General features: G+C 40.0%; 1 protein-coding gene across 3 annotated transcripts in view; it reads right to left on the minus strand.

Annotated features, from left to right (window-relative positions):
- The window catches only part of fndc3a (fibronectin type III domain containing 3A), a 212,714-nt gene that overhangs the window by 79,231 nt on the left and 117,573 nt on the right, over positions 1 to 15,910 (minus strand). For all 3 annotated transcript variants that reach the window (XM_072584555.1, XM_072584554.1, XM_072584556.1), the window contains 4 exons: positions 15,464 to 15,621; positions 13,308 to 13,367; positions 6,471 to 6,609; positions 5,693 to 5,746 (listed from right to left, as the gene is read on the minus strand). In XM_072584555.1, the coding sequence (XP_072440656.1) occupies positions 5,693 to 5,746; positions 6,471 to 6,609; positions 13,308 to 13,367; positions 15,464 to 15,621 (411 nt within the window). The remainder of the gene's footprint in view (positions 1 to 5,692; positions 5,747 to 6,470; positions 6,610 to 13,307; positions 13,368 to 15,463; positions 15,622 to 15,910) is intronic.

The raw sequence follows: 15,910 nt of genomic DNA on the forward strand, positions 1-15,910 counted from the left end.
TGATCGTGTTTTGGGATCCTTAAGGGGGAGGGGGAGCAGCCCCAAGTCGTGGTCCACATAGGCACCAACGACATAGGTAGGAAGAGAGAGGGGGAGTTAAGGCAGAAATTCAGGGAGCTCGGATGGAAGCTTAGAGCTAGGACGAACAGAGTTGTTGTCTCTGGCTTGTTGCCCGTACCACGTGCTAGTGAGGCGAGGAATAGGGAGAGAGAGGAGTTGAACACGTGGCTACAGGGATGGTGCAGGAGGGAGGGTTTTGGATTCTTGGATAATTGGGGCTCTTTCTGGGGTAGGTGGGACCTCAACAAGCAGGATGGTCTTCAACTGAACCAGAGGGGTACCAATATCCGGGGGTGGGGGGTGTGTGTGGAATTCACTAAGGCTACTGAAGTGAGTTTAAACTAATCCAACAGGGGGGTGGGAACCAAAATTGTAGTTTGAGTATAGAAAAGGTTGAAAGTAGGGAGGTCCGAAATCAAGTTTAAGGGATGCAAGATGGCAAGCAAGAAGTTGGTTTGAAGTGTGTCTACTTCAATGCCAGGAGCATCCAAAATAAGGTGGATGAACTTGCAGCATGGGTTGGTACCTGGGACTTGGATGTTGTGGCCATTTCGGAGACATGGATAGAGCAGGGAGAGGAATGGTTGTTGCCGGTTCCAGAATTTAGATGTTTCAGTAAGAGCAGAGAAGATGGGAAAAGGGCAGGTGCGGCATTGTTGGTCAAGGACAGTATTCCAGTTGCAGAAAGGATGTTTGGGGCCTCGTCAACTGACGTAGTATGGGCTGAGGTTAGAAACAGGAAAGGAGAGGTCACCCTGTTGGGAGTTTTCTATAGACCTCTGAATAGTTCCAGAGATGTAGAGGAAAGGATAGTAAAGATGATTCTCGATAGGAGTGAGAGAGACAGGGTAGTTGTCATGGGGGATTTCAACTTTCCAAATACTGACTGGGAACGCTACAGTATGAGTACTATAGGTGGGTCAGTTTTTGTCCAGTGTGTGCAGGAGGGCTTCCTGACAAAGTATGTAGACAAGGGGCGAAGATTTGGTACTGGGTAATGAGCCCGGCAAGGTGTTAGACTTGGATGTAGGTGAGCACTTTGGTGATAGCCATCACAATTCTGTTATGTTTATTTTAGTGATAGAAAGGGATAGGTGTATACCGCTGGGCAAGAGTTACAGCTGGGGGAAAGGCAATTACGATGCGATTAGGCAAGATTTAGGAAGCATAGGATGAGGAAGGAAACTGCAGGGGATGGGCCATTAGAAATGTGGAGCTTATTCAAGGAAAAGCTCCTCAGTGTCCTAGATAAGTATGTACCCGTCAGGCAGGGAGGAAGCTGTAGAGTGCGGGAGCCGTGGTTTACGAAGAAAGTGGAATCTCTGGTCAAGAGGAAGAAGACGGCTTTTATTAGGATGAGATGTGAAGGCTCAGTTAGGGCGCTTGAGGGTTACAAGGTAGCCAGGAAAGACCTAAAAAGAGAGATCAGAAGAGCCAGGAGGAGACATGAGAAGTTGTTGGCGGATAGGATCAGGGTAAACCCTAAGGCCTTCTAATAGGTACTTAAGGAATAAAAGAATGACGAGAGTAAGATTAGGGCCAATCAAGGATAGTAGTGGGAAGTTGTGTGTGGAGTCAGAGGAGATAGGGGAAGCACTAAATGAATATTTTTCGACAGTATTCACTCTAGAAAACGACAATGTTGTCGAGGAGAATACTGAGATACAGGCTACTAGACTAGATGAAATTGAGGTTCACAAGGAAGAGGTATTAGAAATCCTGCAGAGTGTGAAAATAGATAAGTCCCCTGGGCCAGATGGAATTTATCCTAGAATACTCTGGGAAGCCAGGGAGGAGATTGTCGAGCATTTGGCATTGATCTTTAAATCATCATTGTCTATAGGAATAGGGCCAGAAGACTGGAGGATAGCAAATATGGTTCCCCTGTTCAAGAAGGGGAGTAGAGACAACCCTGGTAATTATAGACCATTGAGCCTTACTTCAGTTGTTGATAAAGTGTTGGAAATGGTTATAAGAGATAGGATTTATAATCATCTAGGAAAGAATAATTTGATTAGGGATTGTCAGCACGGTTTTGTGAAGGGTAGGTCGTGCCTCACAAACCTTATTGAGTTCTTGGATTTCAGCAAGGCATTCAATAAGGTTCCCCACAGTAGGCTATTGTACAAAATATGGAGGAATGGGATTGTGGGAGATATAGCAGTTTGGATCAGAAGACAGAGGGTGGTGGTTGATGGGAAATGTTCATCCTGGAGTCCAGTTATTAGTGGTGTACTGCAAGGGTTGGTGTTGGGTCCGCTGCTGTTCATCATTTTTATAAATTACCTGGATGAGGGCGTAGAAGGGTGGGTTAGTAAATTTGCAGACGACACTAAGGTCGGTGGAGTTGTGGATAGTGACAAAGGATGTTGTAGGTTACAGAGACATAGATAAGCTGCAAAACTGGGCTGAGAGGTGACAAATGGAGTTTAATGCAGACAAGTGTGAGGTGATTCACTTTGGTCGGAGTAACTGGAATGCAAAGAACTGGGCTAATGGCAAGATTCTTGGTAGAGTAGATGAGCAGAGAGATCTCGGTGTCCAGGTACACAAATCCTTGAAAGTTGCCACCCAGGTTGACAGGGTTGCTAAGAAGGCATACAGTGTCTTAGCTTTTATTAGTAGAGGGATCGAGTTCCGGAACCATGAGGTTATGCTACATCTGTACAAAGCTCTGGTGCGACCGCACTTTGAGTACTGTGTACAGTTCTGGTCACCACATTATAAGAAGGATATGGAAGCTTTGGAAAGGGTGCAGAGGAGATTTACTAGGATGTTGCTTGGTATGGAGGGGAGGTCTTACAAGGAAAGGCTGAGGGACTTGAGGCTTTTTTCGTTGGAGAAGAAGAAGGTTGAGAGGTGACTTAATAGAGACATATAAGATAATCAGAGGGTTAGATAGGGTGGACAGGGAGAGCCTTTTTCCAAGTATGGTGACGGTGAGCACGAGGGGGCATAGGTTTAAATTGAGGGGTGGCAGATATAGGACAGATGTCAGAGGTAGTTTCTTTACTCAGAGAGTAGTAAGGGTATGGAATACTTTGCCTACAATGGTAGTAGATTCACCAACTTTAAGTACATTTAAGTCATTGGACGAGCATATGGAGGTACGTGGAATGGTGTGGGTTCGATGGGCTGCAGATTGGTATGACAGGTCAGCGCAACATCGAGGGCCAAAGGGCCTGTACTGCGTTGTAATGTTCTGTTTCTACAGGGTACTTCATTAATGGTTGCAGCAGTCATAGTAGAAAGTTGCTTGCATTGAGTGTAGTTAGCTGGTGTGCAGGCTGCACTCATCAAGCCTAAATTGGTTGACTGATGAGAACTAACATGTGCAGTATAGCATGAGCAAGAGCAGGAATTTTGTCTTTCTGAGAGAAGGCACAGGTTAATGTTCCATTGAGCCATTGCAACTCTGCCTTGGCAGTGGCTCAGCAATACTACTGATTGCTCAGAACAGATCGAGACTCAAACAGTGCTATCAAAAGTAAGAATGGCAGCAGCCTGAGTTCCCACAGAAGCACTCCAATCTTTGTTGGAACCTATTTATTTTTCAGTCAAGGCTGTCACACCAAACATTAGACACAGAGACAGATTCCACAGATGGAAGTGACCATTTCTTCCAGGGTGGTTCTTTTGAAATTCATTCAGATGTGGGTCTCATTGGCTGGCCCAGCATTTGTTACCCATTTCTAATTGCCCTTGTGGTGGTGGTGGTGATGAACTGCCTTCTTGAATTGCAGCAGGTCATTTAGTTTAGGTATACCCTCAATATTATAGGAAGAGGGTTCCAAGATTTCGACCCAGCAACATTGAAGAATGGCAACATAACTTTCACATATAATAAAAACAGAAATGCTGAAAAAGCCCGGCAGCATCTGAGTTGAGAAATCGAGTTGACAGTTCTGGCCCGTGAGCTTTCATTAGACAAGATGTCAAACTTGTGTACTTCAAGCACTTTCAATTTGTTTCAGATTTCCAGCATTTGCTGCATTTTATTTTGCATTAACCTCTTCTGTATCCTGACAAAGTCCTCATCTAAGTTATCTACTACACAATTAATGAAAGACATCACCTTCAGGACAGCAGTATCTGGATTATCCTTTCCTTCTTGTCCAGGCACCTGAACACGTGTTTGGTGTCTCATGTGTAAACAGGGTCTTGTATCCTAGCCTCTTAAAATAGGTGCAGTGTCAGTTTCTGGTGACTACATCTGTAAAACTCTAATGATGGTACCTCTTCATCTTCACAGATCTTCTTCCTCTTATGAATGGGAACAATCTTGTTCTTTCTTCTTTGAAGTGTAAAAGGGACAAAGGTTTGATTGAGTTACAGGGAGGAGTGAGGAGAAAAGAAATTGTGTTTCACCATCTGCAGCTTGAGAATCAGATGACCTTGGGAGATGAGGGAGAACTGGGAAGATAGGAAGAGGATAAGGTATTCAGTTCCCGAGTCCGACAACATCTGCCTTGCCAGTGGCCAAGCTCCTTCGCAGTTCTGCTTCCCAGGATCGTCAGCACCATCTGCTTCATCTAAGTTAAAACATGCAGATTAGCTGGTCCTCCTTCAGTTCATTGCTACTCCCTCTGTTGTGCACTACTTTTACCTGCCAGAATGTTAGAATTATTTCAGTGTTGCTTCAATGTACTTGGGTGATGCAAATGTCATGGTGAATGGCTGGTAGAATTTGCAAGTTGAGAGCTAGAGCTACAAGGGCAAAATAAAACAAATGAATGGTTGTGTATTGAAAATGGGATTAGAATAATTAGGTAGTCCAATGTGGACACATTGTGCTGAAGAGCTTTTCTCTGTTCTGCTGACCTTTTAGACTTTAACATGAATTCATAAGACTGGGGATCAAACTCTGCTGGGCAGATCGTCAAAAGGTTCACTTTTGAAGGCAATGGAAACAAAAGGTCTAGATATAGCAATTGTGAAACTGCAGAGGAGATAACCACAGAGAAAATAACTCTTGAAATAGCTGAAACAATGGCATGAGAGATTATGTTAATAACCTTCCATAACAGGTTGTCTACTTCATTATTACTTACAGGGCACATGAAACAAGAATCTAATGCATATCAATATCATGGATCACTGAGGCAAGCCTCCAAATACACAGTTTACCAATACCAACTGAAAACAAGTCTGTTTCTTGTGTACAACTGTAATATGGCTTTCAAATATTATATGTTATGCTCACCTACAGTACCAATCCAGCATACAATAATTATCTAGTTAGCTAGTATACCAGGTGACTGACTGTCCACTAGGACACTAAACTTTACACAGCAGCATCAGTCTAGGTTCAATTCCTTATTGCTCCTGACTGGACTTACTGTGGTAATGCTTTGATTCCAAGGCTGAGACAGGTAAATTTAGCCTGAGGTCCCACTTAATTCAGTATCCAGTGGAAATGTGTATGTTGAGCGAGGATACAAAAATTAAGGCAAACTAATGGAGGATGTTCCTGTGCCATATTTCAATATGAAGGCTTTCTATTCCCCCCAAGGAGGAAAAGATGAGAGAGAATACAAGGTTCATAACATGATGGAGATTAGCTGTGTACCTGATTATACAACTGTAATATTGTAGGATTTCTACATGCCAATTTACAGCAAATTTCACTTACTTCATCCCATTCCAGATTATAATTGCTGACCTTGGAACCATTGTCACACGTAGCCTACAAAAGTTAAGGCAACGTAAGTCAAAGTCAAACTCAACAGCAAGCTATGTTAATGAAATACCTCTCAATAACTTGCAACAAATCACATAGCTAAGCATTTGCATATAACACAAAAGAACACAACTAAGAGCAAGATAGGTTATTGGTAAAATATTTAGACAAATGTGGTAGAGATGCAGCACATTTTAAGTTTGAAAAAATCATTAGTGAGTTTCTAAGATAGAACAGCTTCAGAGTCTGATATTTCCAGGATGTTCTGTAAGAGGAAGATATGAGGTACCAGGCAGAACAATTCAACAATAAGCATGTAGAGACTGCCTAAGAGATCAAATTAAAGATGAGGAATATGAAAAGAAATCAAATAAATAACTAAGACAATCAGAGATTCTCAATCAATCGTCTGAAGTCATTCAAGAGAACAGAGGCCTGACCAAAGAAGAGAATGAGCGATGAGGCAGCTGATAGTGAACATGGAAACTGTTAAGAATGGTAAATATGGGAGAACAGAGTTACACTTGATTAATGCAGCTAAACAACTCAAGATTGAAGATGCAGTGAGCATTGATAAAGAAAGGCCAGAAAACGAAGTGACCGGTGATTGAGCCAATGATTTGATAAAATGTAAAAGTTCAAAAATTCAATTATTTGAAAAACTAAGCAATAATAAGTAGCTTTGAGATAACTGAACAGCAATGACTTTGGACCTGGGTATTTGTCTCACCTTCCACTGTAGACTGAGGGAATGTTTGGTCCTGTTTATTATTCTAGGTGGCATTGGCGTGTCTGGTTCACTGCACAATGTTGTAAAACTCTCTGATTCTGATGGTGTTCCTCTTATTAGGTTAGAGGCTGCTTGCACCCTTTAGCAGACAAAATTGTATCATTAACCTAAGTAATGAAAGTACGTTAATCACATTCAACAAAAGCTAGTGGTTTGTTGAATAAAATTTAAAATTTGATTTTTAAAATAGAATTCTATCGAAGTTGCATTTATGACTTTTCAACATAGCAAAAGGTCTTATAATCACCACAAATCTGCAACTATTTTAAACTGGTATATCCCCTTAAATGGACTGAACACTTCCAAGATGATTCAGAGGTTGGAGGTGCAAGCTGGGAGCATGGAGAAATTCAATCACCAAGCAGGGAATAGAAGCATTAAGGAAGATAAATGAAGGCAAGTTTAAATTGTAGTCTTGATTAAACAAATCAAGTGGCATGACATAGCAGAGTGGCTTTGGGAAAAAGCAGGGAAATAATCATTGAAGATTGCGCCATCCATGAATTAGAAGATGGAAATTGCTGTGAGCAGGGAGAAACACAGCACTGGAAGGGAAGCTTGAAGAAGTCCTGTGGGGAGCACAGCTCAAGTATGGAATGCAATACAAACAATGATGAGGATAAGGAGCAAGTAGGGAATGGCATAGATACTGGTCAAGAGTGAGCAGGCAGTCGATATTTAATGAAATGTGAGTAGATACATTAATAGATTACATCTCTTAATGCACAGGTTGAAAGGGGATGAGTGACTGGTACAGTAATTCTCAAATAGCTACAACTTCTCACCATTCAGTAGGTTACCAAGAATTATTTTGGTTGGAGTGAATCCCAAAGACAAGAATCTGAAACTCGGTTGTCACTGAGCTTAAATATTCTTACTAATTCACAGGTGCTCCTACTGCAATTAGATTGTGTACCAGCCGTATAAGAGCAATTCAGAAGCTGGACTTCTGTGGTGAATAACTCACTTGCTGACACCAAAAGCCTGCCCACTATCTACAAGGCTCAAGTCAGGACTGTGATGGAAGATTCTCCATTTCTCTGGTTGAGAGCAGCTCTAACAATGCTCAAGACATTTATCACCACCTAGGACAAAACATCCGTCTTAATTGGCTGCCCATCGAACATCTCGAATATTCAATCCCTTCGTCACTGACCAGGGGTATTGCAGCGTTTACCAATGACAAGATGCACTGCAACAAATCCCAATACTCCTTAGATAGCTTCCTCCAAACTTGCAACTCATGATTTCTAGAAGGAAAGAGCAGCATATACATGGGAACACTATTATCTGCAAGTCTCCTTCAATTCACACACCATTTTGACTTGGAACTGTATCATCCTTTCTTCATGGTCACTGGGTCAAAATGCTAGAACTGCCTTCCTAATGGGATTGTGTGTGAACCTACATCAAATGACTAGTAGTTATTCAGGAATACAGCTGTCTATCATGTTTTAAAGTGAAATTAGGGATGGACAAGGATGCTAGCCTCGTCAGCAGCACCTACATCCTGCAAAAGAGTAAGAAACGGTCAAAAGAAATGACAGTGAGCCCAATAACAAGTCTATGTGTTAAAAGCATTTCACAAATTCCAGAACTCTTGCAAATGTCCTAGAACGGTTGCGTGACCGAGTGTTCTGAGGTTCTAGATTCAGATTCCAATCTCTGTGGGGCCACACGTTCAAATCCCACTGCTTGGATCAATGCAAGGGGGATTTCGCCTGAATGAGTATGTTTGTGAATATGGTTCAATGTGATTTGATGAAGAAAAAAAAGAGAGGTGCTTTAAGTAAGGTTTACTGCAAGAAGTAAATTGTGCTGAGTGAGGAGTTCAGTGAAGGGTGGCATAAGGTGCATGCGTCTTCTACTTTTTTTCTGCAAATTCATGGTGTTAAGAAACTGCTACTCGAGATGATCTTTAAATTGCTGCAAATTAGAAAAGTGTACTTTCTAAAGGAAGTAACTACATTTAGATATACTTGAAAAATATCAGGAATTAGTAAAAGTCATAGACAACGTAATAAACTAAAAAAGTAAACCATAGTAGAATAAAATTCACATAAAGGAAGCAAAGTTATGACATAGCAGCGCAACTCTGTCAAGTGGAATGCATGGACTGTAGCAGATGGTAATTCATGTATCCTACCAGTGTCCTAGACGACCACATGTTCAGGAAATGCTGCCAGTTACAGTAACTTAAGTTCTGGGTTTCAGAGCTTGAGTAGTGGCTGGAGTCACTGTGGAGTATCTGTGACACTGACAATTATGTAGATAACATTTTCAGAGAACTGGTCACAGCACAGCCTAAGGGCCTAGAGACAGAAAGGGAATGAATGACTGCCAGGCATACCAAGAGAAATGAGTAGTAACACAGTGGTCCACTGGGGTCCCACTTACAAAGCAGCTTTCATTTTGGAAATTGATGACAGCACTGGTTCCTCAAGGGAGTACAGTTAATGTCACTTTTATGGCACTGGGGTGGTTTGGCTGCAATATTAGGGGAGGAAGAGCCAGTGATAAAAGATTCATTAGTTTGGGGAACAGACAGATGTTTGTTTGACCACAGATATAACTTCAGAATGGCATGTTGCCTGCCCCATCAAGGATGTCACAGAGCAGCTGTAGGACATTTTTCTGGGGTAAGGTAGACAGCTAAAAGTCACTGGTCTACACTGGTACCATTGATTTGGGTAGGAAGATGTGGTTCTGCAACCAGAATTTAGGAAGCAAGTTAGGAAATTAGAAAGAAGGATCTCAAATGTAATAATCTCCAGATTACTCCTCGTGCCATGTATGAGTGAGTACAGCAATAGAAAGATAAAGCAGATGAATGTAAGCCTTAAATGTTGCGCAGGAGACTAGGCTCAAAATTCCTGGATTACGGTCACTGGCTTTGGGGAATATGATGGCTGTACAAGCTGGATGAACAGATCTGGAACTGAGTTCTGTGCAGGATATTTTGCTAATGTTTTTGGGAAGGCTTTAAACCAACTTAGTAAGGGTGTGGTAACCAAGAAAGAATATTAGAAGCTACTACTTGGTGCATAAAATACTTGGGACAGACAGATAGCAATAGCATCGACAATAGCAAGTTAACAAGGGCAGTTACAGTAAGGGAGAAACGAATGAAGTATAAATCCACATTAATGTGCAGTTATGTGAATGCATGGAGTATATTTAATAGGACTGATGAATTACCGATGCAGATTGCCAGTGGAAATATGATGTTCTGTGGGAATAACAAAGAAATGATTCAAGAATAAGCTGGACAGGGTGGTTAAATATTCCTCGGTACAAGGTGTTCAAAAAAAAAGATAGAAAAGGAATGAAAGGAGGGGTGAGGGCAGTATTGGTTAAGGAAAGCATTGCAGTGCTACTGGAAGAGAATGTCACAGGGGTTTCAAGATCCGAATCAAATTGGCTACACCTTCAAAATTAAAAGTTGCAATTACATCATTGAGTGTGGTCTACATATCACCAACAAACGGGAAGGATGTAGAGAAACGAATCTGCAGGGAAATTACAGAGAGGTGCCATCATTTTAATACAGTTATAATGGGGCAGAACTTGCTTAGCTATAGCCTGCTCACCGACACCATGCTGAGTTCCAGTAAGGTCACTCACTCCTGCCCTAATTACAGCCTTCGTTTAAACATGAACTAGAGAGATTTCTAGAGGGGTACTGACAGTGATTGCTCTCATGATCGAGGCTGCCTTTGACAGAATGTGGCATCAAAGAGCTTCAGCAAAATTGAAATCAATGGGATTTCTGCATTTGAGACAAGCCTTGTACAAAGAAAGTTATTATTGTTGCTGGCCAATAGGGTAGTGTCATAAACCCAAATGTCTTTAATTGTTTCATTAATGACCTTCACTTCAAAGATCAGAAGTGAAAATATTGTTTATTCACAAATATATTGTTCTGTACCCTTTGCAATTCCTCAGATACTGAAGCAGTCTCAATAACTTAAATTCTCACTTCCCTAAGCTTGCCCATATGAGTCAAGTCAGAAGCACTGAAAGAATACTCTCCATTTGTGTGGATGAGTTGGAGTGGCACCTCATCCACCACCTTAAATATTTACTTTGCTTCCTCGCACAGTCCAAAGATGTGCAGATTAAGTGAATTGCCCAAAATTGCCCCATAGTGTTCAGGGATGTGCGGGCAAGGTGGTCAGCCATTGTAAAAGTGGGGTGACGAGTTCTGGGTGGGTCACACTTCGGAAAACGGGTGTAGAGTTGATGGGTCAATGGTCCCTTTCTGCATTGCAAGGATTCCATGATACTCGCTAAGCCTCTTTTGACAGTATTTTCCAAATCCCTAATCTCTAACATTTTTAAGAACAAGAGCAGCAGATGCAAAGGAACACTGCCATCTGCAATATCCCTTCAAAGTCTCACACAATCTTAATTTATCATAAAGACTGCAGTGGCTCAAGGAGGCAGTGCTTTACCACCTTCTGAAGGCCAATTTGGTAAAGGCAATAAATGCTGGCCTTTCCAGTAACATCCATATTTCTTGGACAAATATTTAAAGAAAGCTTCCATTTATGTAATGCCTTCAAAGTAACAAATCACTCACGGGCGCAGGAATATTATAAAACAAAATTTGATTCTGAGCCACAACAAAAAGCTATCAAACTACAGAATGAAAAAATTGGTAAAATGAGTTTGATTTAAGCAGCATTTTAAAAGAATGATAAGAGCAAATACACAGAATGGGGATTTAAGAGTTTAGGGCCTTAGTAGCTGAAGGCATGGCTGCCATGAAAGGAGGGATGGCGTTTACAAAACTAAGGAGAGGCAAAGTTATGAAAATACTTGAAAATAAGGAGAATCTTAATGTTAAGGCATTGCTTGACAAGGGACCAACGTGGATCAGCAAACACAGGGGAGGTAGGTGAGCAAGACTCACTGTGAATTAGGTCAGCAGAAAGTTTTGAGTAACTTCCAAGTTTGTAAAGCGTAGAATGTGGTGGTCAGACAGGAATGCACTAGAACGATTAATCCTAAAAGCTAACAAAGATACATTAAAGATTTCAATGATAGAGAAGTTGAATAAGAATGAGCAATAAATGCTGACTTTGTTGGTAATGCTGTGCCAAAAATTAATTTTTAAGAAAATGATAAATGAAAGGTCATGATCTAATTTATTAGCAGAACAGACTCCAGGGGCTGAATGGCCTTCTCCTGTTCCTCTGTTCCTAAAAGCCAATTTTCAAAATCAGCTGTGAATAGTTTGAAATATGTGTTATTGTTCTCACCACTATAAATACACTTAAAATATTAAGATTCTTTATTCAAAATGATTATTACATTTTAAAATCACAATTTTTGGCTCTGTCAATGCTGAACTCAATTAATCAGGATATGATGAAACTATTCAGTCATAAGATTCAGGTTTGGTTGTCACTGTGTAGAATTAGCTAATCCTAGACAGTAGAAGCATTACATGCAACATGGGACAATCATTATTTTTCTTTTTTGCATTTTTGATCTAGAATTATGAGTTGCAGTTGAGAATTGAACTTTGACCTGCAGCTTTACCTTTAACAAAAGTAGCAAAAAACAGACTGATGGTTGCTGGGAATGGGCCTGGAAAGATAATGTAGGTAACGTACTGCTCTAAGAGCACTTTAGACGATTTGGTACCAAAATGTTGGTAAGGTCAGGAAACGGCAGTTGATTGGATGTTAAATTGGTCAATCAAGAGAGAATTGGTGCTGACCAGCCAACCACAGAATGTTGAAATGAGAAACCAAAAGAGTGAACTGGGCAAGAGGTAGTGTTGCTTTGGAAGCTGCTGGATTAGGTTGTTGGTTTTGTTCTCTCCAGTTATCAACTTTTTGAAAATTCTGAGGAAAGAAAGCTCAATCTATAACGAATAAAGAAAAGTCTCCCCGGAGGTTCTGCAGAAGCTGTTTGCATTGACCAGTGACTTTGGAATTCAAGCAAGGTACAATCCTATATGCCTTCAGTACAACCGATCCAATTTCATGAAGGCTTGATAATTTTCGTTCAATCGATTTTAATTAAAAAAAAAGTCTACTTGTCTGTGTGCATGTGTATGTATGTGGGGGGGGGGGGGGAGGTTGTATTCAAAGAAGATTGGTTTTAAATCTTAGATATTAATGAGATTGCTGATGTTCTGCTAAAGTTATAGTTTATAATTTATTATTAATAATGTAAGTTATAAACATGGTGTCCTAGCTTAGTTATTTGTACAGTCTAGTTAGGAACATTTTAACTATCTTGAGGTTGTCAAATGTTTAATTTCACATGTTGTGAATCCAAGGCTGATTTGATCTGGCTTGCTATCCCTGTTAGCGGGTTTTGAGAAGATGTGTAGCTCAGGTTGTAGGTTTGCTCACTGAGCTGGAAGATTCATTTTCAGATGTTTCATCACTTTACTACGTAACATCTTCAGTGAACCTCCGAATGAAGCACTGGGGGTGCTATTCCTGTGTTTGCGTGAGTATTGGGTGAGTAGAAAATTGGAAGATGAACATTGACTCAGGATAGAAAGGGCTTCTGATACTCTCAGTACAACACTGCACCAACACTCTGTCAAGATGCACACATGAAGAAAGCATCACTGTGAAAAGCAGAGTATAATGTTGGGTGCCCAAGGAGACCTATGTCAGTAAAAAGTGGTGCTTACCTTCTCTGTTGAAGGTACAGTTATTGGTAGACAGAACAGGAAAACGGGAACGAAACTATATTTATGACTACATTCATCAACCAGAAAATGAAAATCCATTATTATTGATTACCAACCTGGCTTGGTATTCTGTGGCTGGTTTTAGGTCCTGTAACTTGACATTCATATCTTTTCCTCTTCAAATAAAACAAAAACAATAATATAATAGTCTATCAAACTCCAAATTAAATATAAACATTTAAGTAAAAAGATCAACTTGTGATATTTATCAAGACTGAAAAATTAATCTAGAGTGACAAAAATACAGAAAATTCATTTCTGATAATTCCCAAAGACATTATTCGCATGAGTCTTGCCTAAATTTCATTTCTACTTTCCAGCACAATCACGGACGACTCTTATTTTAATTCAACTGCACCAGCTAGCTTGGTTGACACAATTTCTTAATACATTTAAATGATAATTATAAACTACATTGTGACATTTATCAAAGACAATGTTAATACTGATTGCTACATTTTCTTGTGTCAGGTAGTAATTCACAGAGACTACACTGTTACATGCTGAAGGCTCCCACCACCGTCTGCACCCTGTATTGGAAGCTGGTATCTTTGGGCTTGGGATGGAGGAAGAGGAAGGAAACTGCTCTTGCAGCATCAAATGGAATGCAGAAAACTTAAAGTGGGCAAAGCAGTCATTTTGTGTTCAGCTCACAGCAGTAGCTAAGGAAAGGCTGATGGCTTTTTTTGGCACCTGAAGCACAGATTCATCAGCTGAGGAATACATGAATGACAACAAAGTATCACCCAGACTTTGGTCTCAAGGGAAAGGAGGCTCATAACATTATCACTGGCTGAATCTGTACAGTCTAAATTAGGATGGTAGGGGTTAAGGAGGAGAGCCACACTACCAAACCAATGAGATGATGTAGATGTTCAAGATCAACAGTAATGACAAGACTGACTTTGCAGGTGTCAGAGATCTTACTAGGATTAAGATGTCCCTTATTTCCTTATGCAAATAGTGATCAATGGGTTTTCTTGGGAAATCTTTTTCTGAAGCTGAGCCTTTGATACTGATTTACCCTTGTACCCTCACTTCCACTACTATATAGAGTGGAACCTCGATTATCTGAATATTGGATTATCTGGCAAGATTGCAAGATCCCAATGATTGGCTAAACAGTGTTATCCGGCATTCGATTATCTGGAATTCGATTAACTGAATGAAATACGCCCTGCCCCTGTCCTTCGGATAATCAAGATTCCTCTGTACTGGGTTTTCCCTAATGAAGAATTATTTTGTCTCATACTTCATATCTGAAAATTCAAAAATATTCTGAATGCCAGCAGTAATATAAAACAGGTTATTGAGACACAGATTAAAAAATACAAATAAAGATTTCTTGGACAAAAAACATTTAAACAGAGATGGATGGAAAAATAGTTATTTGCCTCATTCTAATTGACTTTTCAAAAAAGTTGAACACAGTTAGGCAAATGACAGTGTCAAACTGAAAGGGAAAATATGGAAGCAACAGAGATAGTTAAAGTCAACAATGGAGAGAATAATATCCTCCAATTTCCCTTGGGTAATGCAAAAGCAGATTGATTAGTAATAGACTTAAAATAAAAAAAAGGCCCGTCTGAAGAATGGTCACTGGACCCAAATAGGTAACAATATTTTTTCTCCATAGATGCTGCCAGTACTGCTGAGATCCTCCAGTATTGCTTTTGTTTCATATTTCCAGTACCTGCAGCCTTTGGTTTTTTTGTTTAATAATAGTGTATACATTTTACTGATATTTTTATTTAATCATTTAATTTTCACAATTATTCAATTATATGAGTTATCAAGTACCAGATATAAAGCTACCTATTAATTTAGCTTTAACTTTAAAACACCAGACAAAACCCAACATATTTCCAAAACAAATAAAAAAGTTGCAATGAGCTTCACCACTAATAGAATTCCACAAATGGAGATTCCAGTTAGATTTCTGACCATTAGTTATTTGAAAAAGCAATAATTTCGTCTAATTAACGGGGAATATTCACCAGCATTGAGAAAGACCTTTCTTAGAAATAACCTCAGAACAGTCTTCTCAATCATGCAGCAATGAACTTTTAAAAACTTACAAAACCATCTATTCAAGATAAAATCATTTAGTGATGGACACAGTTTATAATAATGAACTTCTATGTACTCTGCTCTTTATGGATTATACATTTAAATTCAGGTATTAATTATACTGTGAAAATGTTGTACATACATATAAACAACTTTGAATTTTCCATCCTTCCCACTACTAGAAATAGCAACTTCATAGCTGCATGGTTCAGGTACAACATCGCTATCAGCGTCATCATTACTTGTGGCTGAAGGAGGAGACCATGTGAGTACAACTGATCTTGCCTGGATGTCAGATACCTATGAAAAACAACGCTGGAATGAAGTAAATAGAATACAGAGCATGCAAGATAAGCTGCAGACTTAATAAAGAGATACTTGCCATAACCTGTTCAAACCTCTGAAAACTGACATGGGAAGATGCAGCAGATTGTTGTAAAATTTGGCGAGTGTAGAGGTGCAAAGCTTATTTCAGGAAGTTTCTCCTCAAGGTGCAGATTAGGAACAGTGCATTGGACATGTCTTCATCTACTCAGAAAAGCATACATCTAAGTTTAGTGGGTTTGGGTTCCTATTCTCAGGTAGACCC

This window comes from Chiloscyllium punctatum, chromosome 15, assembly GCF_047496795.1.
Source record: "Chiloscyllium punctatum isolate Juve2018m chromosome 15, sChiPun1.3, whole genome shotgun sequence".
NCBI classification, from domain to species: Eukaryota; Metazoa; Chordata; class Chondrichthyes; order Orectolobiformes; family Hemiscylliidae; genus Chiloscyllium; species Chiloscyllium punctatum.